Here is a 14,524-nt window from a genome sequence, read left to right as displayed (position 1 = left end):
TGATATGTTTCATAGTTGTTCTATGATTGTTTTCAGGATTACATGATGGTTACCAGGATTACCGGGACATACAGCGAATGTGGATGCGTGTTATTGTACTGGTCCTTGCAATGATATCAATGTTAATCATTCTATTGCTGCTTATCTCCTAATAGAACTGTTATGTACTCAATTTGGCAAATCTGTATTATTCAACGTGATTCTTTAATTTTGTATTATGTGAAGTAACTTGCACATTTTGTTTCGTGTAAGTGGAAGCGCCGATCAATCTATATGATTTCTATCATTGTACAGTGTTTATTAGTATTCATTATTTTAATCGTTCAAAAATGACAACACTAGCTAATTAGAGACTTACAGTATTGTTTTAATGATGTGTTAATCCAAGTTTTTTTTATTTCCATGGAAAACGTAGTTCATTTACCATTTTACTCTTATTCTGTAACTGTTATCACTGACTAGCGACATGACGTGAACCAACATTAAATTGTACCTGTTCCATTATATAACGATGAACGATATGTGGCAAGAATTCCCTCACAGTGTGTGTATGTTACTTACAAGCGTGTCGTTGCAGAAATAAACTAAAACGGTACCTGTATTGATCTGTATTGGTTGTCAGTTTCACAGGTCGTCCTTGGGCGATAGTAGTAATAGTAAATCTGAACTATTGTCAGATTACACACTTGTTGGGTGATACGAGGAAGTTGAAATCGAAATGGTACAAGTCACAGCCGCCATTAGTGTCCGTACATTGATATGTAAATTATTAAGGAAGTATGTTTACCTGGATGTCAATAAATCACCGTGTTTATTTGCATTGTGTACAGGTGATTGGAACAGTCTCATTGCACCATGGGAAATGACCACGGTTACATGAGCGACAAAGGTATACCAGCGAGCCCTCTAGCACGACTAATTGTGTACGTATCGTGTGACAAAACAATATAATTCCCAACAATCAATTTGAGTCAGTCCATTAGCTGCTGTTCTTTAAAATGTATGTGATCGTACAGGTGACTTGAGGCGCAATTAAATAACAATGTTGCGGTAAAATTTCTTTCATTTTCTTATTTTGTTTATAAAATGTGAATTTTGTTTTACCAAATTGAAAGTTCCATAACTATAGTAAGATCGTTACGTCACAGCAAATCTGTTTGCATCAGTGGTGCGTCATATCGGCGTAGAGGGCATGCTGATTCCAAGCTGTAAAATTAAGACACATTTTGCTATATATGTTTTATTTCTGTAGGTGTATGATGGCAAGTACTGAGTCAATTCAACGTGAACTATGGACAATGTAGAACAATAATTCATAGCTGTCATCAACTGCCACCAACGGACTCGTTCCCATTTGTTCGAGATTCCTATATTTATACAAAATTGTGTTCTCAAACGCCAATCATACAAGTACAGTGGTTTTGGTTTTGAAGCCTGGAATACCGTTGTTGTCAAATAAAACCGTTTACGATTTTTGTTACTGATGGCAACACTTCATTTAAAATATTTTTTTCTAAACGACTTACTATCAATGTATGTAGGTAATCGTTTCCCATACATGGGGATGCTACTGTGACCGGTCTATTAGTCGGTACATGGAAAGCTTGCGTTATCAAATGTTGGGAATCTGATTGGGGAATACTATATGGGGATAAATGGGGAATTAAATTCGCTTACAAAAGGTCATGGACTATATACACACACTGCAATAGATGCAAAATAGGTTTCTGGCGTGCCTCAAATTATGACGTTTTAACATTTTGTAAACAAGATCAAGAAATCACCATTACTACTAAGTGCCCTATTCGAAATATTTGAGGTCAGAGACCGGCGGGGATCTCCGTTCATCGCGCCTTCTCCACGCTATCTCCTTTCCCAGTCCTTTCAGCCCCGGAGGGATACTCACATTGAAGTGATCCCAAATTCACCACTTCTGTCTGAAAATGGGTATGTTATTTCACCCTGTCTGTCTGAAAAGGGGTATCCTTTTTTCATTATTTCTGTCTGAAAAGGGGTCCATATTTTCTAAAGACTGTTTCTAGAGCTCGAATAATCCAACAATCAGGAGAATGAAGCTGATTTTTTTCTTTCTGTAACTTTAGTTCGATCGTCAAACTTTATCCCCGGGAGTTAATATGGCCTGTCACTTTCTGATATACTTGCCCTGGACTTCCCCTCTGTTTGCAACCATGTTTGTGATAATAAACGTGTGTTTGAAACTTGATGACTGCATATTGATTTTTTCCTTTCAAGGCCACCTGCTTTTCCCTTGGTACCATTTATGCTTACTGTCTGGAAAAGGGTGTCAAATATCCACAGTTTATCTGAAAAGGGGGTAAGCAATTTGAGTTTATTTCTACCTGATAAGGGGTAGGGGTTTCAAACAACCAGCTACACACCCCTTCATTGTTATTGTTATCCGATACAATTGCTCGATCGACGCATAACCAGATTCACGCCCTCACATGTATTACCTATGCATAAGAATCCGGCGACACTTACCTCTGACAAAACCCTTAAATTTCAATAGCGCAATCATGAGTTCACCAAACGACTTTGATCTTATTAACGTTCCCAGACTAAACATGTGAAGGCTGTTTTAATATTGTGGCTCTACGTGTTTTATTTGTATACTTGGAGTGGGATTGGGGTTGGAGATGTTGTATGGATTTATTTATTTGTGCGTCAATCGCGCAACTGATTTGAATAACAATGACAGTGATGACAGAAGCAAGGAGAAGGAAAGAAGATAGCGGGGAAAAGACATGACGAACGAAAAGACCCTTGCCCCATTTTAGTTATTACGAATAGAATGTCGAACTCAGTAGTAATTCATTTACTAAACGCTGAAATGTCACAATTTGGGGTACTCACTGTCTTGCGTGATTGCAGTGTGTGTATATTTCCCCTGTCCTCATTCCCGATTCACCCCCATGTTACTACATGTTCTCCAATCAGAGTTCTCAAATTAACTCCTTTGATAACAAACGTTCCAAGTATCGACCAATAGACCGGTCACATAGTGGGAGAATCAATATTTGATGAATGTAAGATAAGAGGTGATGATTTCTATTATTTATTTCATGGTTATTACGAGATTGATCAAAGAAGAGTGCGGAATACGACGGATCTCATAGTCTTTTGTCCAATAGATCAGATACGACTACTAGTGAATTACAAGATTCAGAATCATACGTGCATTTTTAGAAGATCAGTCACATGAAAATGATGCAACTCAATTAACCGAGAACGAACCAAATATGTCCCACATCTCTACTCCTCCAATGTTCGCCGGAACATCAAACTGTAATATACATTCGTGATTGGAAAAATATTCAAATTATTGTGAGTGTCTAAGTTGTAAATCGACAAAGAAGTTGTACGTGTCATATCCAGAGTCATGGGGGAACCAGAATTGTAATTGCATATCACAGCGTATGACATGGTGGGAGTGTGTACAACTCATTTGCAATCTAAACTGGGTTGGTGTGACTTGTTAGCTGGTGTATATATCTGATAGCGTCGCTTATGTGTGGGCTTCGAATGCGAACATTGACAAACCTCATTGATGACAATAAACATTACCTTGCATAGAACGTAAACTGCAGTTGAACTCCCTGTGATGCATGTTGTATCTGATACAGTATGCATAACCGTAATTTGCCGCATCATATATGATATTAGTGTTTAATATGTGCATGAAAGATGGCTACCGTCAGACAATATGCACACAACGGTAAAACCAAAATCGCCACAACACGGCAAATTCTACTAAGTTGTGGGGATTGCGCAGCATGGCGCATACGTGTAGTCTCGCCAATGCCGAACATATCACGGCAATGTATCAGTCGTGGAATCTTACAAACATAACCAATACTTTACTACAGATTAAGCTGAATAAATCATACCACCACTGACATCATGGTAAAATTTCACCAGCTATGTTATCACTGTAAATATATAACCTTAAAACTCTTCACTGAAACATCACTCTCACATTTAATATTTCGTTATTATTTTAACCATATATTTAATATATAATACAATGTGAAATATAAGCTGCAATAATCCTGGTGTCTGATAAGTATATGACGTCACAGGAGTGTATACTAATTATAATAATGTCAAACATATGATTAATAACAGTGCCCGATCGATGGATGGAGTTATGCTGTCGTGTTTCATCGACGTATTCTTAGTTATCAGCATCGATTGAACGGGTGCTGAAAAACAACACAAAATATAATTCGCACGATATCAGTATGAACGGATGGTCAATATAGAAATAATAGGATAATACTGACTTAAAATTTAACTGTTAGAAATTAGGTTTGAGACTTTTATACAGCTTGGCAAGTAGTTATATCATATGGCAATGCTCCTTTACGGAACGCCGACTGTTATTTATAGTTTACATATTGATAAAAATATGAAAGAATACATTGAAAATCTCCTATACTTGAGCCTATTTCCAAGCATTGAACCTATTTCCAACAGCCAAACAACGGGTACAATACAAACCATTCTGTAGAAAGGAATTGTTGTTCAAAGGAAATTGCATGGTCTGAAATAATTGAAAGATATAAATTACGTTCTAATTTTAAAAAAAGATATGGCCGCTGACGTTTAATACGCTCAAGGGTTCACTCATATACCCGATCATTAGGCGGACGATTGGAAGCCGCGTCACGAACGCGAGCGTACAGCTAGGCGATTCGGTGTCGTGATCGCCGTTTATAAAACGCGTGCACTTTCTCCAGGTATAATAGTATTAACTTTCCCTTGAATTATTTCACTACTTAATTCCAATGCTGTGCAGGCGATCGAGTTTCCCTTTTTCATCTTATCTTGTCAAAACGTATACCTCAATGACGTGTTGAACAAATAATTCATATTGCGTCATTAAAAAAAATGTACCTGCTCGGTTGTTGCACTAAACATGTGGTTACCGTGGTTACCGAGACATTTGCCTGGCCTTACGTGATATTTCTACGCAAAAAGATTACGTGTGTTGTCATACTCACATACATGAACTACGCATTACAACCATTGTATTTCTACACATTACGTGTGTTGTCATACTCACACAGTCACATTAGTTAGGCACTACGACTATTGTATTCCTACATATTACATATTACGTCACCCCCTCCAAATCAAGCTGAAACTCTTTGTATCAGCAAAATTCGCCCCTCAAAATGCAGCAATTTTTTCTCTGCTGTTCAGCAAAATCTTATGTCTGTTGATGGATAATCCATAACTCCTCCAATGATTCGGCATTAGGAAATATAATGACAATATTTTGTCAACTATTTATAAATTCCAACGTAGTTCATTCTATATCCTGGCAAGACGAGAAACACCTTATTTGCCAATATTATATTTCATTACTGTTTTCTGTCCTAATCCTTGGAGTCACAAAGTTTTCAGTGAAATCACAGTGTACACATTCCTTTGAACGTAATTTTCATAGCCATGCATATGCCTAAAACACCGTGATACAGACTTTTCGACATGACGAATTTTTTTTTATGCAGAAAAATACAGTATTTTTACCAAATAAAATCATACTTATAAGAGTTATTGTTCATACACGAGTTGTTGATCACCTTGCATAGTTTGTAATTTCATCCACCTTCTTTCAGTCATAATTCAAAACAAATAAAAGGTAAAAATATAGGAAATATAGCAAATTGTCTTTTTTCTGTTAAATTTTTGGGTAATCAGTAATTATCAAAATTATTTATGAGTGCATAGGGAATAAATTTCGTCATGAATTATTCTTAATGTAAATTTCAAAATTATCTTGTCAAAATCAGTTTATTTCAGAATTTGTTTTCCCAAAACACGAAAGAATTTCACAATGTCGAAAACGGAAAGTCTTTATTGTAGTGTTCTAGTATGATACATTCGGACTATTTAAACTTTTCCCCAAAATGTATTTTTTATTTCAGTAAACAAATGTGTCAAAACAATAGTATCTTTGAGTTACGCATAATATAACACAGTATTACCAAATACACTGAATACACATTCTATCGGCCCGGGCGCAATTGAAATGAGAGTTGTTGCCACATGGTGTATGCAAATTTAGAATACACCAGCTTTACGTATGGGGCGGCAAATCCCCTCGATATTCAGGAATGAAACACAATTTAAAAATAAACGCAAGCGTATACAACATTTGTGCATCTTCCAGTAATGTCTACGCTCAGTTTTCTTCCACCATTATGATTTTTTTCACATGATTTCAACTTATAACATGTGGGCGGCTACCTGTTCTCCTGCCATCATATCGAGACGGACGCGCATTCTGTTATTATCCTTGTCCACCATTTGGCTCGTACCATCGCTACATGTTATATCACCTGCTGATTAACAATGATTTCAAGATGACATAATACATTATCACATCTCACTTTTGTTACGTATGCTGTGATTGGTTGAGACTCGGTCACATGACATTGAATAAAAATGGATATTACTAGTACATGTTATATCACCTGCTGATTAATAATGATTTCAAAATGACATAAAACAATATCACATCTCACTTTTGTTACGCATGCTGTGATTGGTTGAGACTCGGTCACATGACATTGAATAAAAATGGATATTACATGTCATATCACCTGTTGATTAGCAATGATTTCAAAATGACATAAAACAATATCACATCTCACTTTTGTTACGCATGCTGTGATTGGTTGAGACTCGGTCACATGACATTGAATAAAAATGGATATTACATGTCATATCACCTGTTGATTAGCAATGATTTCAAAATGACATAAAACAATATCACATCTCACTTTTGTTACGCATGCTGTGATTGGTTGAGACTCGGTCACATGACATTGAATAAAAATGGATATCACATGTTATATCAGCTGCTGATTAATAATGATTTCAAGATGACATAAAACAATATTTTTGTTGATTTTGTGAACAGACGTTTAGTTTGTGCGATAGTCTTTTTTACACTCCACATACATTATATTCGTCAGAATATGTAACATATTGCTAGTTAAGGCTATAGAGGTATTGAGAAACTGAAACTAATAAACACGAGCGCAGGTACGGGATATAAGATTAAAATAATAGTGATATATATTGTTGATTGTCGGTCCGCGGGTCTTTTGAGCGGAGGTTTACAAAGGCAAGCAATCCAATATCGATGACCTGGGTTATATTTATTATCTCTGGATTAATGCAATATTGTATCTCTTCGCACGTGTATAAATGTTTAATTGATTCCACATAACTTGAATTACTTACAAAATATGAAACTTATATTTAAAATATTTCCATTTATATATTGGTGGAAAAAGATTAACAGTCACGATCTTCTTAGAAAACGTTTTTTTTTTTGATATAACAAATCTCGGTTTCAAGTTAAAACTGATTTTTGTTTTTGAATCGATCGATGACACCCTGTACGGGGATGACACTCCTAACCATACTGAACATCTCAACCCGGCCGCGCAGTGAAACCCATCTGTATTGTTCCAATAAAAGGCCACTGATATCGAGATTATTCATTCCATGCTGGCAGAACCTGGCAAACCATAATACAAATTACACACAGGTAAGACGTATGTTATTTTATTTTAGTTTTTAAAGCATGTCAATCGGGATTGAGTCGAAGTGGCAAAGAAAGTGATGATATTACTTTGGTGATTTCCTTGATAATAATTTATGTAGACTGAACTGAACGGTACTGGTTTTATTTACCACATAGAGTTACAATTCCTGACTGTCATGACGAAACTTCTGATTACAACCAATACTAAATATATAACAAGCATAAATCAATACCACCAACATTTCTCCGTGATTGGGTGCAATTGAACTACAAATAAATCAAACTATTTTGCGTCGTTTTACAGGGAGGGGGGGGGGGTCAGAAGGCTGTCCACACTTTGGCTGTTTCCAAGTAACAATGAATAACGTTGAAATCAGTAAAGTAACAGCTCGAGAGTGTCGATGTTTTGACTGTTGCCTAGTTGCCAGAATTTTACTCGTCAATTATAATGAGTGAAGTAAAGTTGAAAAACAGACGAAACAGACAATTTACATTGTCATTGGTTTGGCCGCTTCATATACAACATGTCGGCACCATTCAGTAAACAGACAATTTACATTGTCATTGGTTTGGCCGCTTCATATACAACAACTTGTAAATTAGTGTGCAATAGAATTTGCTTTAAATTACTGAAACTTTAAATAAAACGATATTCAACGTATGAACGCGACATAGGTAGTTTAAAATGCAAATCCGTACAATTACTTCACATTACTGCAAGTTTTCGTCACTTCACACCAGCCGTATTGACACAACAGAATAAACTCGTCCACACTTGTTACTAAAGTGAATTTCACGAAGACATGAATTTATGAACTATTTATAAAACACTTACCGGGAAATATTTATAAAACATTCACCTGGAAAGTTCTTTGCGTTTCAGCCAAATCCAAAAATGTGCTTTTATATGGGTATAAATGGCAGGTTCCCTTCAATCATTAGACTATAACTGCCATACATCAACTAACGTGTTGAGATTGTTGCCTTCAACAATCATTTGAAATTTATAAAATATTTTTAAAAAATACCTAAACATATTCAGACCTTCATGAATTTCACTGTATGAATCATTTGTATAGATGATTAAATATTATTGTAACAGTTCATATGCTAAACGTTGAATACTGGAGGTACTCAATAAGCGCCTACGGTGCTATGGCAGAAATGAGCGTTCCGTAGGCGAGATGACAGTCGACCGTCTACGAGGCATCGCTATGCTATCCGCTTTCAAGTTCCCCTCCGACATTGTATCTGTGAATAATACAAGGTTAACTTCTTCAATGCCATAAACCGGCAACCGAAATTCTCCAAATCTACTATGTTAACGGTCGTTATAATTACATTTGTTGTGTAGGTTTCATTTTGCTTGTTTTCTTACATTCTTCTCAATTCATTGTCGAAACAGCGTGGTATCTAGCACAGTATCAATTTCTTTACTGCAATAATGTTATCTTTTTGTATGAGGTTTCGAAATGTGCACAAATGTGTAATATGCTTCGTTGTAAAGTATGTTCAGTATTCTGGAGAATGGGTAAAAAAAACTATTCACAAATAATATTATTTATTGCATTGATTATTCAAATCATCAGGTCACGTACTAGTGATTTCAAGATGATATTTGTTCTGACCCTCATCGCCTTGATTGGCTCATCAGTTGCCGATTATGGTAAGTATATTTTTTGTAATACCAATGGTTGTTTTTTGTATGCATTCTCTGCAAAAATTATAATAATTTATTTCAAATTTACACAAATCTATAGTAGCAATGCAGTTTGTATGAATGTTTTCAATAATTCACTTCGTTTCAAAGCATCTTGTATACAAACTGGTCCAAATTGTGCAGTTATATTACTGTGTACAGAATCCAGGACACATGAGTTTTTATCTATGTATCTAGATTAATTTAAACCATGTATTTATCTGTTCTAAACAGAGAAGTATGTGAAAATTAGGCCCATAATTAATATGCCTGACTCTTCTCACACTTTCGTCATCTAAATGGGACTTACATTTTTTAAAACTTTTTTTAGAATCGTATTATAGCTGTACCTGTTACGAGTATAGAATTTTCTGCTCGCTGCCTGAAGAACTGCCAGCGGGATCGGACTGGAGTGAAGCCAATGCATATTGCGGTACTCTCGGCGGAACCCTCGCTACAATTGACTCGGAAGACACCTGGAACGGGATACGAGGCAATATTCGGCCAGAGTGGAAGGAAAACGGGTGCAACTGGGGATTCTGGATCGGCTTCAAGGATATGAGACCCCATCCTCATCTGCCTAGTCATAAAACAAATCCACAGTTTTTCTCATGGGTGACACCGATGTGCACGTACTATGAGAATTGGGCAGAAAGTCAACCTAATGACAATAGATCTGAAAGTGAACATGGACAACTATGTGTACAACTATGGTGAGTAGATAACAGTCATTGTTTAATATAATGTCATGTAGTGCCGTGTAGTGTCATGAATTTGTTTTTGCGTATCTGTTAACCGACTTAATTAGTTGATTATTAGCGAATTGCTGTGTTATGTCTGTCATCGTTTAGACCTATTTGAAGTTTTGGACAGAACTTGGCTCAGTGATTTGGAACTAATTACGAGATAACCGTCGCTATTCTGACTACGATTCTGACAGTTGGTATCCGTAGTTATTAATGTAGTGAACGATTAATCAAAAGATATGACGTATTCAGTACTTAGTGTGATTGGCTTTATGATTGAAGGTTACGCCCTAGAGTCTTTTTACTGTTTCGTAATTGGTTAGGGTTTTGAAAATGAATAAAGAGAGTTTGAGTTGGTCTTGACGAGTACTCCACGACAGACGCAGTCCTGGAGAGCCTTGGGGCGAGTGTTGACGCAGTCTAAAAGAGTCTTGTGTCAGCCTTGCGATAGTCTTGGGGATTTTCCCCCAGGGCGCTATGTCTTATAGAGTGCTCCAAATGACCGACTAAGACGAGAGTTGAAACGTATTTCGTTGTGTGTGTCTTATTTGACTGGAAAGTTAAGTGACTTTCCCGATCCCATACCTCAAGGGGACGAGATATAGAGACGAGACGAGATTCCCCCCTGGCAAGTGTGGAGAACCCCGTGGAGAGAATTTTCCCCGTGATAGTAGTATAGTGCAGTGCAGTGTAATGTAACGTAATCTAATGTAATATAATATTATGCAGTACAATATAATGTAATGTAATGTAATGTCAACATTCTGTACTTACCAGGTACAGGCCAGGTCATAAAGGGAAATATGATGACGAGTACTGTTACGAAAACAAAGGGTTTGTGTGCCAGATACCATACAGTAAGTATACCCCATTTATTGTAAAGGTAAAATCCTACTTATAATGTTTGAGATCGCACAGGAACCCCATCATTTACAGTATTTAATTTCACCGGACTACAATTTGTGATATGGCTTAATATATCTGCCACATACACCTATTGTAAAAGCGTAGCGTAGCCCAGAGGCAAGGGATTATCACACTACTTCCAAAGCCAAACAGAGATAAGAGATTTCTAAAGAATTTGAGACTGATTTCTCTGTTGAATATTGATTATAACATTGCGACGTCGTGCATTTCAAGGCGATTAAAGAAGGTTCTCCCCCAAATTATCAGTGAATCCCAAGTAGGGTATGTAAACAATCGATATATAGGTGAACATACTCGTCTCCTGTATGATATAATGCATTATGCTAAACATTATAATATCCCTGGGTTATTATTGTTAGTCGACTTTGAAAAGGCATTTGATTCGTTGGAATGGACTTTTCTTGATAAAGCATTACATAAATTTGGCTTTGGAGAAAATATAAGAAATTGGGTACGCATATTTTATAAAGATATAAACAGCTATATTATTAGCAATGACCATGTCTCTAATAAAATTGATTTACAAAGGGGTGTTAGACAAGGAGATCCATTGTCCCCATATCTGTTCATTATTTGTGTTGAATTGTTCGCTCAAGCTATAAAATCGAATCCACAAATCAGGGGTGTAGTAATTTCAAGCTCACAATTTTTACTCGGACAAAATGCCGAGGATACATTCATCATCATTGATAGGACGAAAAAATCGTTAAAAGCAGTCCTAAAAGTACTCGATGACTTTAAAGTGCTACCAGGCCTTCAAACAAATTATGAAAAAACACACGCGATTTGGTTTGGGTCTAAACGAAACGGAAAAGAAAGAATTAATACAAATCGTAACTTAATGTGGACTGATGGTAATTTTAAAATTCTAGGTATCACATTAAACGCAAGCTTAACCAATCTTATTGAAATAAACTTTCGAGATGAAATTATGGAAAGTAAACGGCTGCTGAACATTTGGAAATAAAGAAACCTGGCGACAATTGGGAAAATAACTGTCATCAAAATCCTAATATTGCCAAAATTTAATCATTTATTCTCCACCCTGCCTTCACCTTCACAAAAAATAATAAAAGAATTAAAACAATTGTATGGAATGGTAAGGGGGATAGGGTTAGTGGAAAAAATCTGGTAAATAATATATACTCTGGAGGAGTGAAAATGCAACACATAACAAGCGTAATTAAAAGTCAGAAGATATCCTCGATAAAAAGGTCTCTCTCAACCCAAAGTTCCAGTCTATGGAAACAAATGTTTAACATAATGTTTGCTTTCTGTGGGGAAAATTTGTTTGGAATTATATGAGCAATGGACTACGTACAATATGTGATCAGGTTAGTAATGAATTTTGGCGGGAAATATCGAACATGTGGAGCAGGGTGAGAGACAGTACTAGACAAATTAAGACAGCAAAGGACTGTCTGGGTCAAACATTGTGGTTTAACTGGGAAATTCAAAAAGGTAACAAAACTATATTTATTTCAAAATGGCACAACGAAGGAATAAACTACGTTAATGATTTAGTTAAGCCAGATGGAACATTTATGTCACACGGAGAGTTCCAACAACAATATAACTTGAAAAGTGATTTTATTACATACCAATCGACTTTATTGTCAGAAATGGAAAACGGAAATAGAAAAATGTTGAACTTGTTAAAAATCCATATTTAGACAAGTTTATTTGCACTGGAAAACCTTCAAAAATCGTCTATAACTATCTAGTGAATGGAATTAAATAAATGCAGAGTAAAATCATGTATAAATGGGAATCAATTTTAGGCGAGCCAGATAATGAATGGCATTTAATATTTGCTAGACCGTTCAAAATAACCAAAGAAACCAAATTACAATTCTTTCAATATAAAATCATTCATAGCTTTTTAGCTACAAACTATAGTTTATTAAAAATGGGAAAAACAGAATCGGCTTTGTGCACATTCTGCGAGTCGAATCTGGAAACAATAGAACATTTATTTTATGAATGCGATTGCATTAGAGTTTTTTGGTCACTTTTTGTTAAATGGATTAAAGACCAAACTGACTATATAGATATTCACCATTTAACATTAAAAGACATATTATTAGGTAATGATAAACACTCGCGCACTAATAGGTAATTTGATCTTGCTCTGTAAACTTCACATTTATCACTCTAAACTTAAAAAAATCAAACCACGATGTTGTTCAATGATCCCAATATTCAAGTGTAATTACCAGACAGACATCGCCATTTCTAATCTGAAAGGCCACAACAAATCGAGACAAAAGTGGGACAATGTTAAGGTACATTGAATTATGTAATAGTTTATGGACTCAATTAATTGTTATATGTTGTATTTTTTCTAATTTTCTGTTGTGGGTTTTCAAACATCAAGAATATCTATCACATATTCGTTAAAAAAATATGTTTTATTGAAAAAAAGGAAAAAAAATAAACAAAATAAACAAGTTTCCAAACAAAAGAATATATGAGCGAAATTTAGCTGGAGTTGGAAATAAACAACATTTGATACTCACTAAAAGATGGTGGAAAGAATTCATGCATTTATCAAATTGTGATTTATACAGTGAACGTACTCTAATTAACAGATTAAAAAAAGTAAAAGCGTAAAGATACAAATGATATCCACTAAACTACAACCGTTTTTCTTGAGCATTAGGCTGGCGAACCTAATTTTAGTCGATATTCTTATATTGACCGGGAGTATAAATTTCTTGCAAAATGCCAAATTCTGGGTATTTGCAATTAAGAGTATGTTTCTACTCATTTCAGTTCTCGGTTGGTTTGTGATTGTGGGCATGACGTCATTTCTACCTTACTAGGTGATAGTAATAACCAACGATGAATTCGAGTTATTGATTTTGTATTGAGCTTTAGTTATTAAATAAACATTTAGTATATTGACTACCTCATACCAGTAGTTGCTAATAACGTTTGCGTTATTTATATTTTTGCTTGCCCTCGCAAAGGTTATGGGTATTCTGGGTAAAAATGTGTGAATTAGTGAATGGAAAATTGATTTGAAAATTCGTATAATTCATATTAAAATAACGACTTATTTATATATATTTTCTGTTTCCCTGCAGATTGCAACTGTCCATAGTTTATGTCAACAAGACAGTCGCTGATGGCGGAACATGACAACAAATTTCAATATCACTTTTCGCGTAGTTTTCTAAACTTAGCATTGACTGCATGGTTGTTAATGATGCAAATATGTTAAATAAAATATTACGTTTAGTTATGTTCTTCAATAAAATGGTTAGATGCATGGATATTTAGTACAAACACGTGTGTATTTGTATGAATGTTCACTGCTCTTTATCAAATTTTTATTTTATTTTGTTGTACATCAAGTTTGAAACCAAGCGATTGAAAATAACTTCACGGCGAGTTAACTTTTCGTTTGACAATGACTCGCTTTCGCAATTTAACGTCCTGTGCAAAACGATCATAGGTTTGCATGTTTTAAAATTTATTTCAGCAGACCCTGTACAGACATCAGTAATGTGCGTTTCCTTTGATGTAATCTTTGTTAAAATGACTTATGCTAATTTAGTCTTA

At 35.4% G+C, this 14,524-nt stretch overlaps 1 protein-coding gene across 1 annotated transcript; it reads left to right on the top strand.

The window, feature by feature from the left end:
• Window positions 1-7,512: 7,512 nt before the first annotated feature.
• Window positions 7,513-14,248, top strand: LOC144348406 (salivary C-type lectin 2-like). The gene is made up of 5 exons (XM_078007798.2): window positions 7,513-7,588; window positions 9,175-9,251; window positions 9,616-9,997; window positions 10,808-10,887; window positions 14,047-14,248. The coding sequence occupies exons 2-5, from the start codon at window positions 9,197-9,199 to the stop codon at window positions 14,061-14,063; spliced, it is 534 nt and encodes a 177-aa protein (XP_077863924.1). The 5' UTR covers window positions 7,513-7,588; window positions 9,175-9,196; the 3' UTR covers window positions 14,064-14,248.
• Window positions 14,249-14,524: the final 276 nt, after the last annotated feature.

The sequence above is a fragment of the Saccoglossus kowalevskii genome, chromosome 11 (assembly GCF_978046115.1).
Source record: "Saccoglossus kowalevskii chromosome 11, keSacKowa6.1, whole genome shotgun sequence".
In the NCBI taxonomy this organism is placed as follows: domain Eukaryota; kingdom Metazoa; phylum Hemichordata; class Enteropneusta; family Harrimaniidae; genus Saccoglossus; species Saccoglossus kowalevskii.
This window is presented reverse-complemented; position numbering and strand designations above follow the sequence as displayed.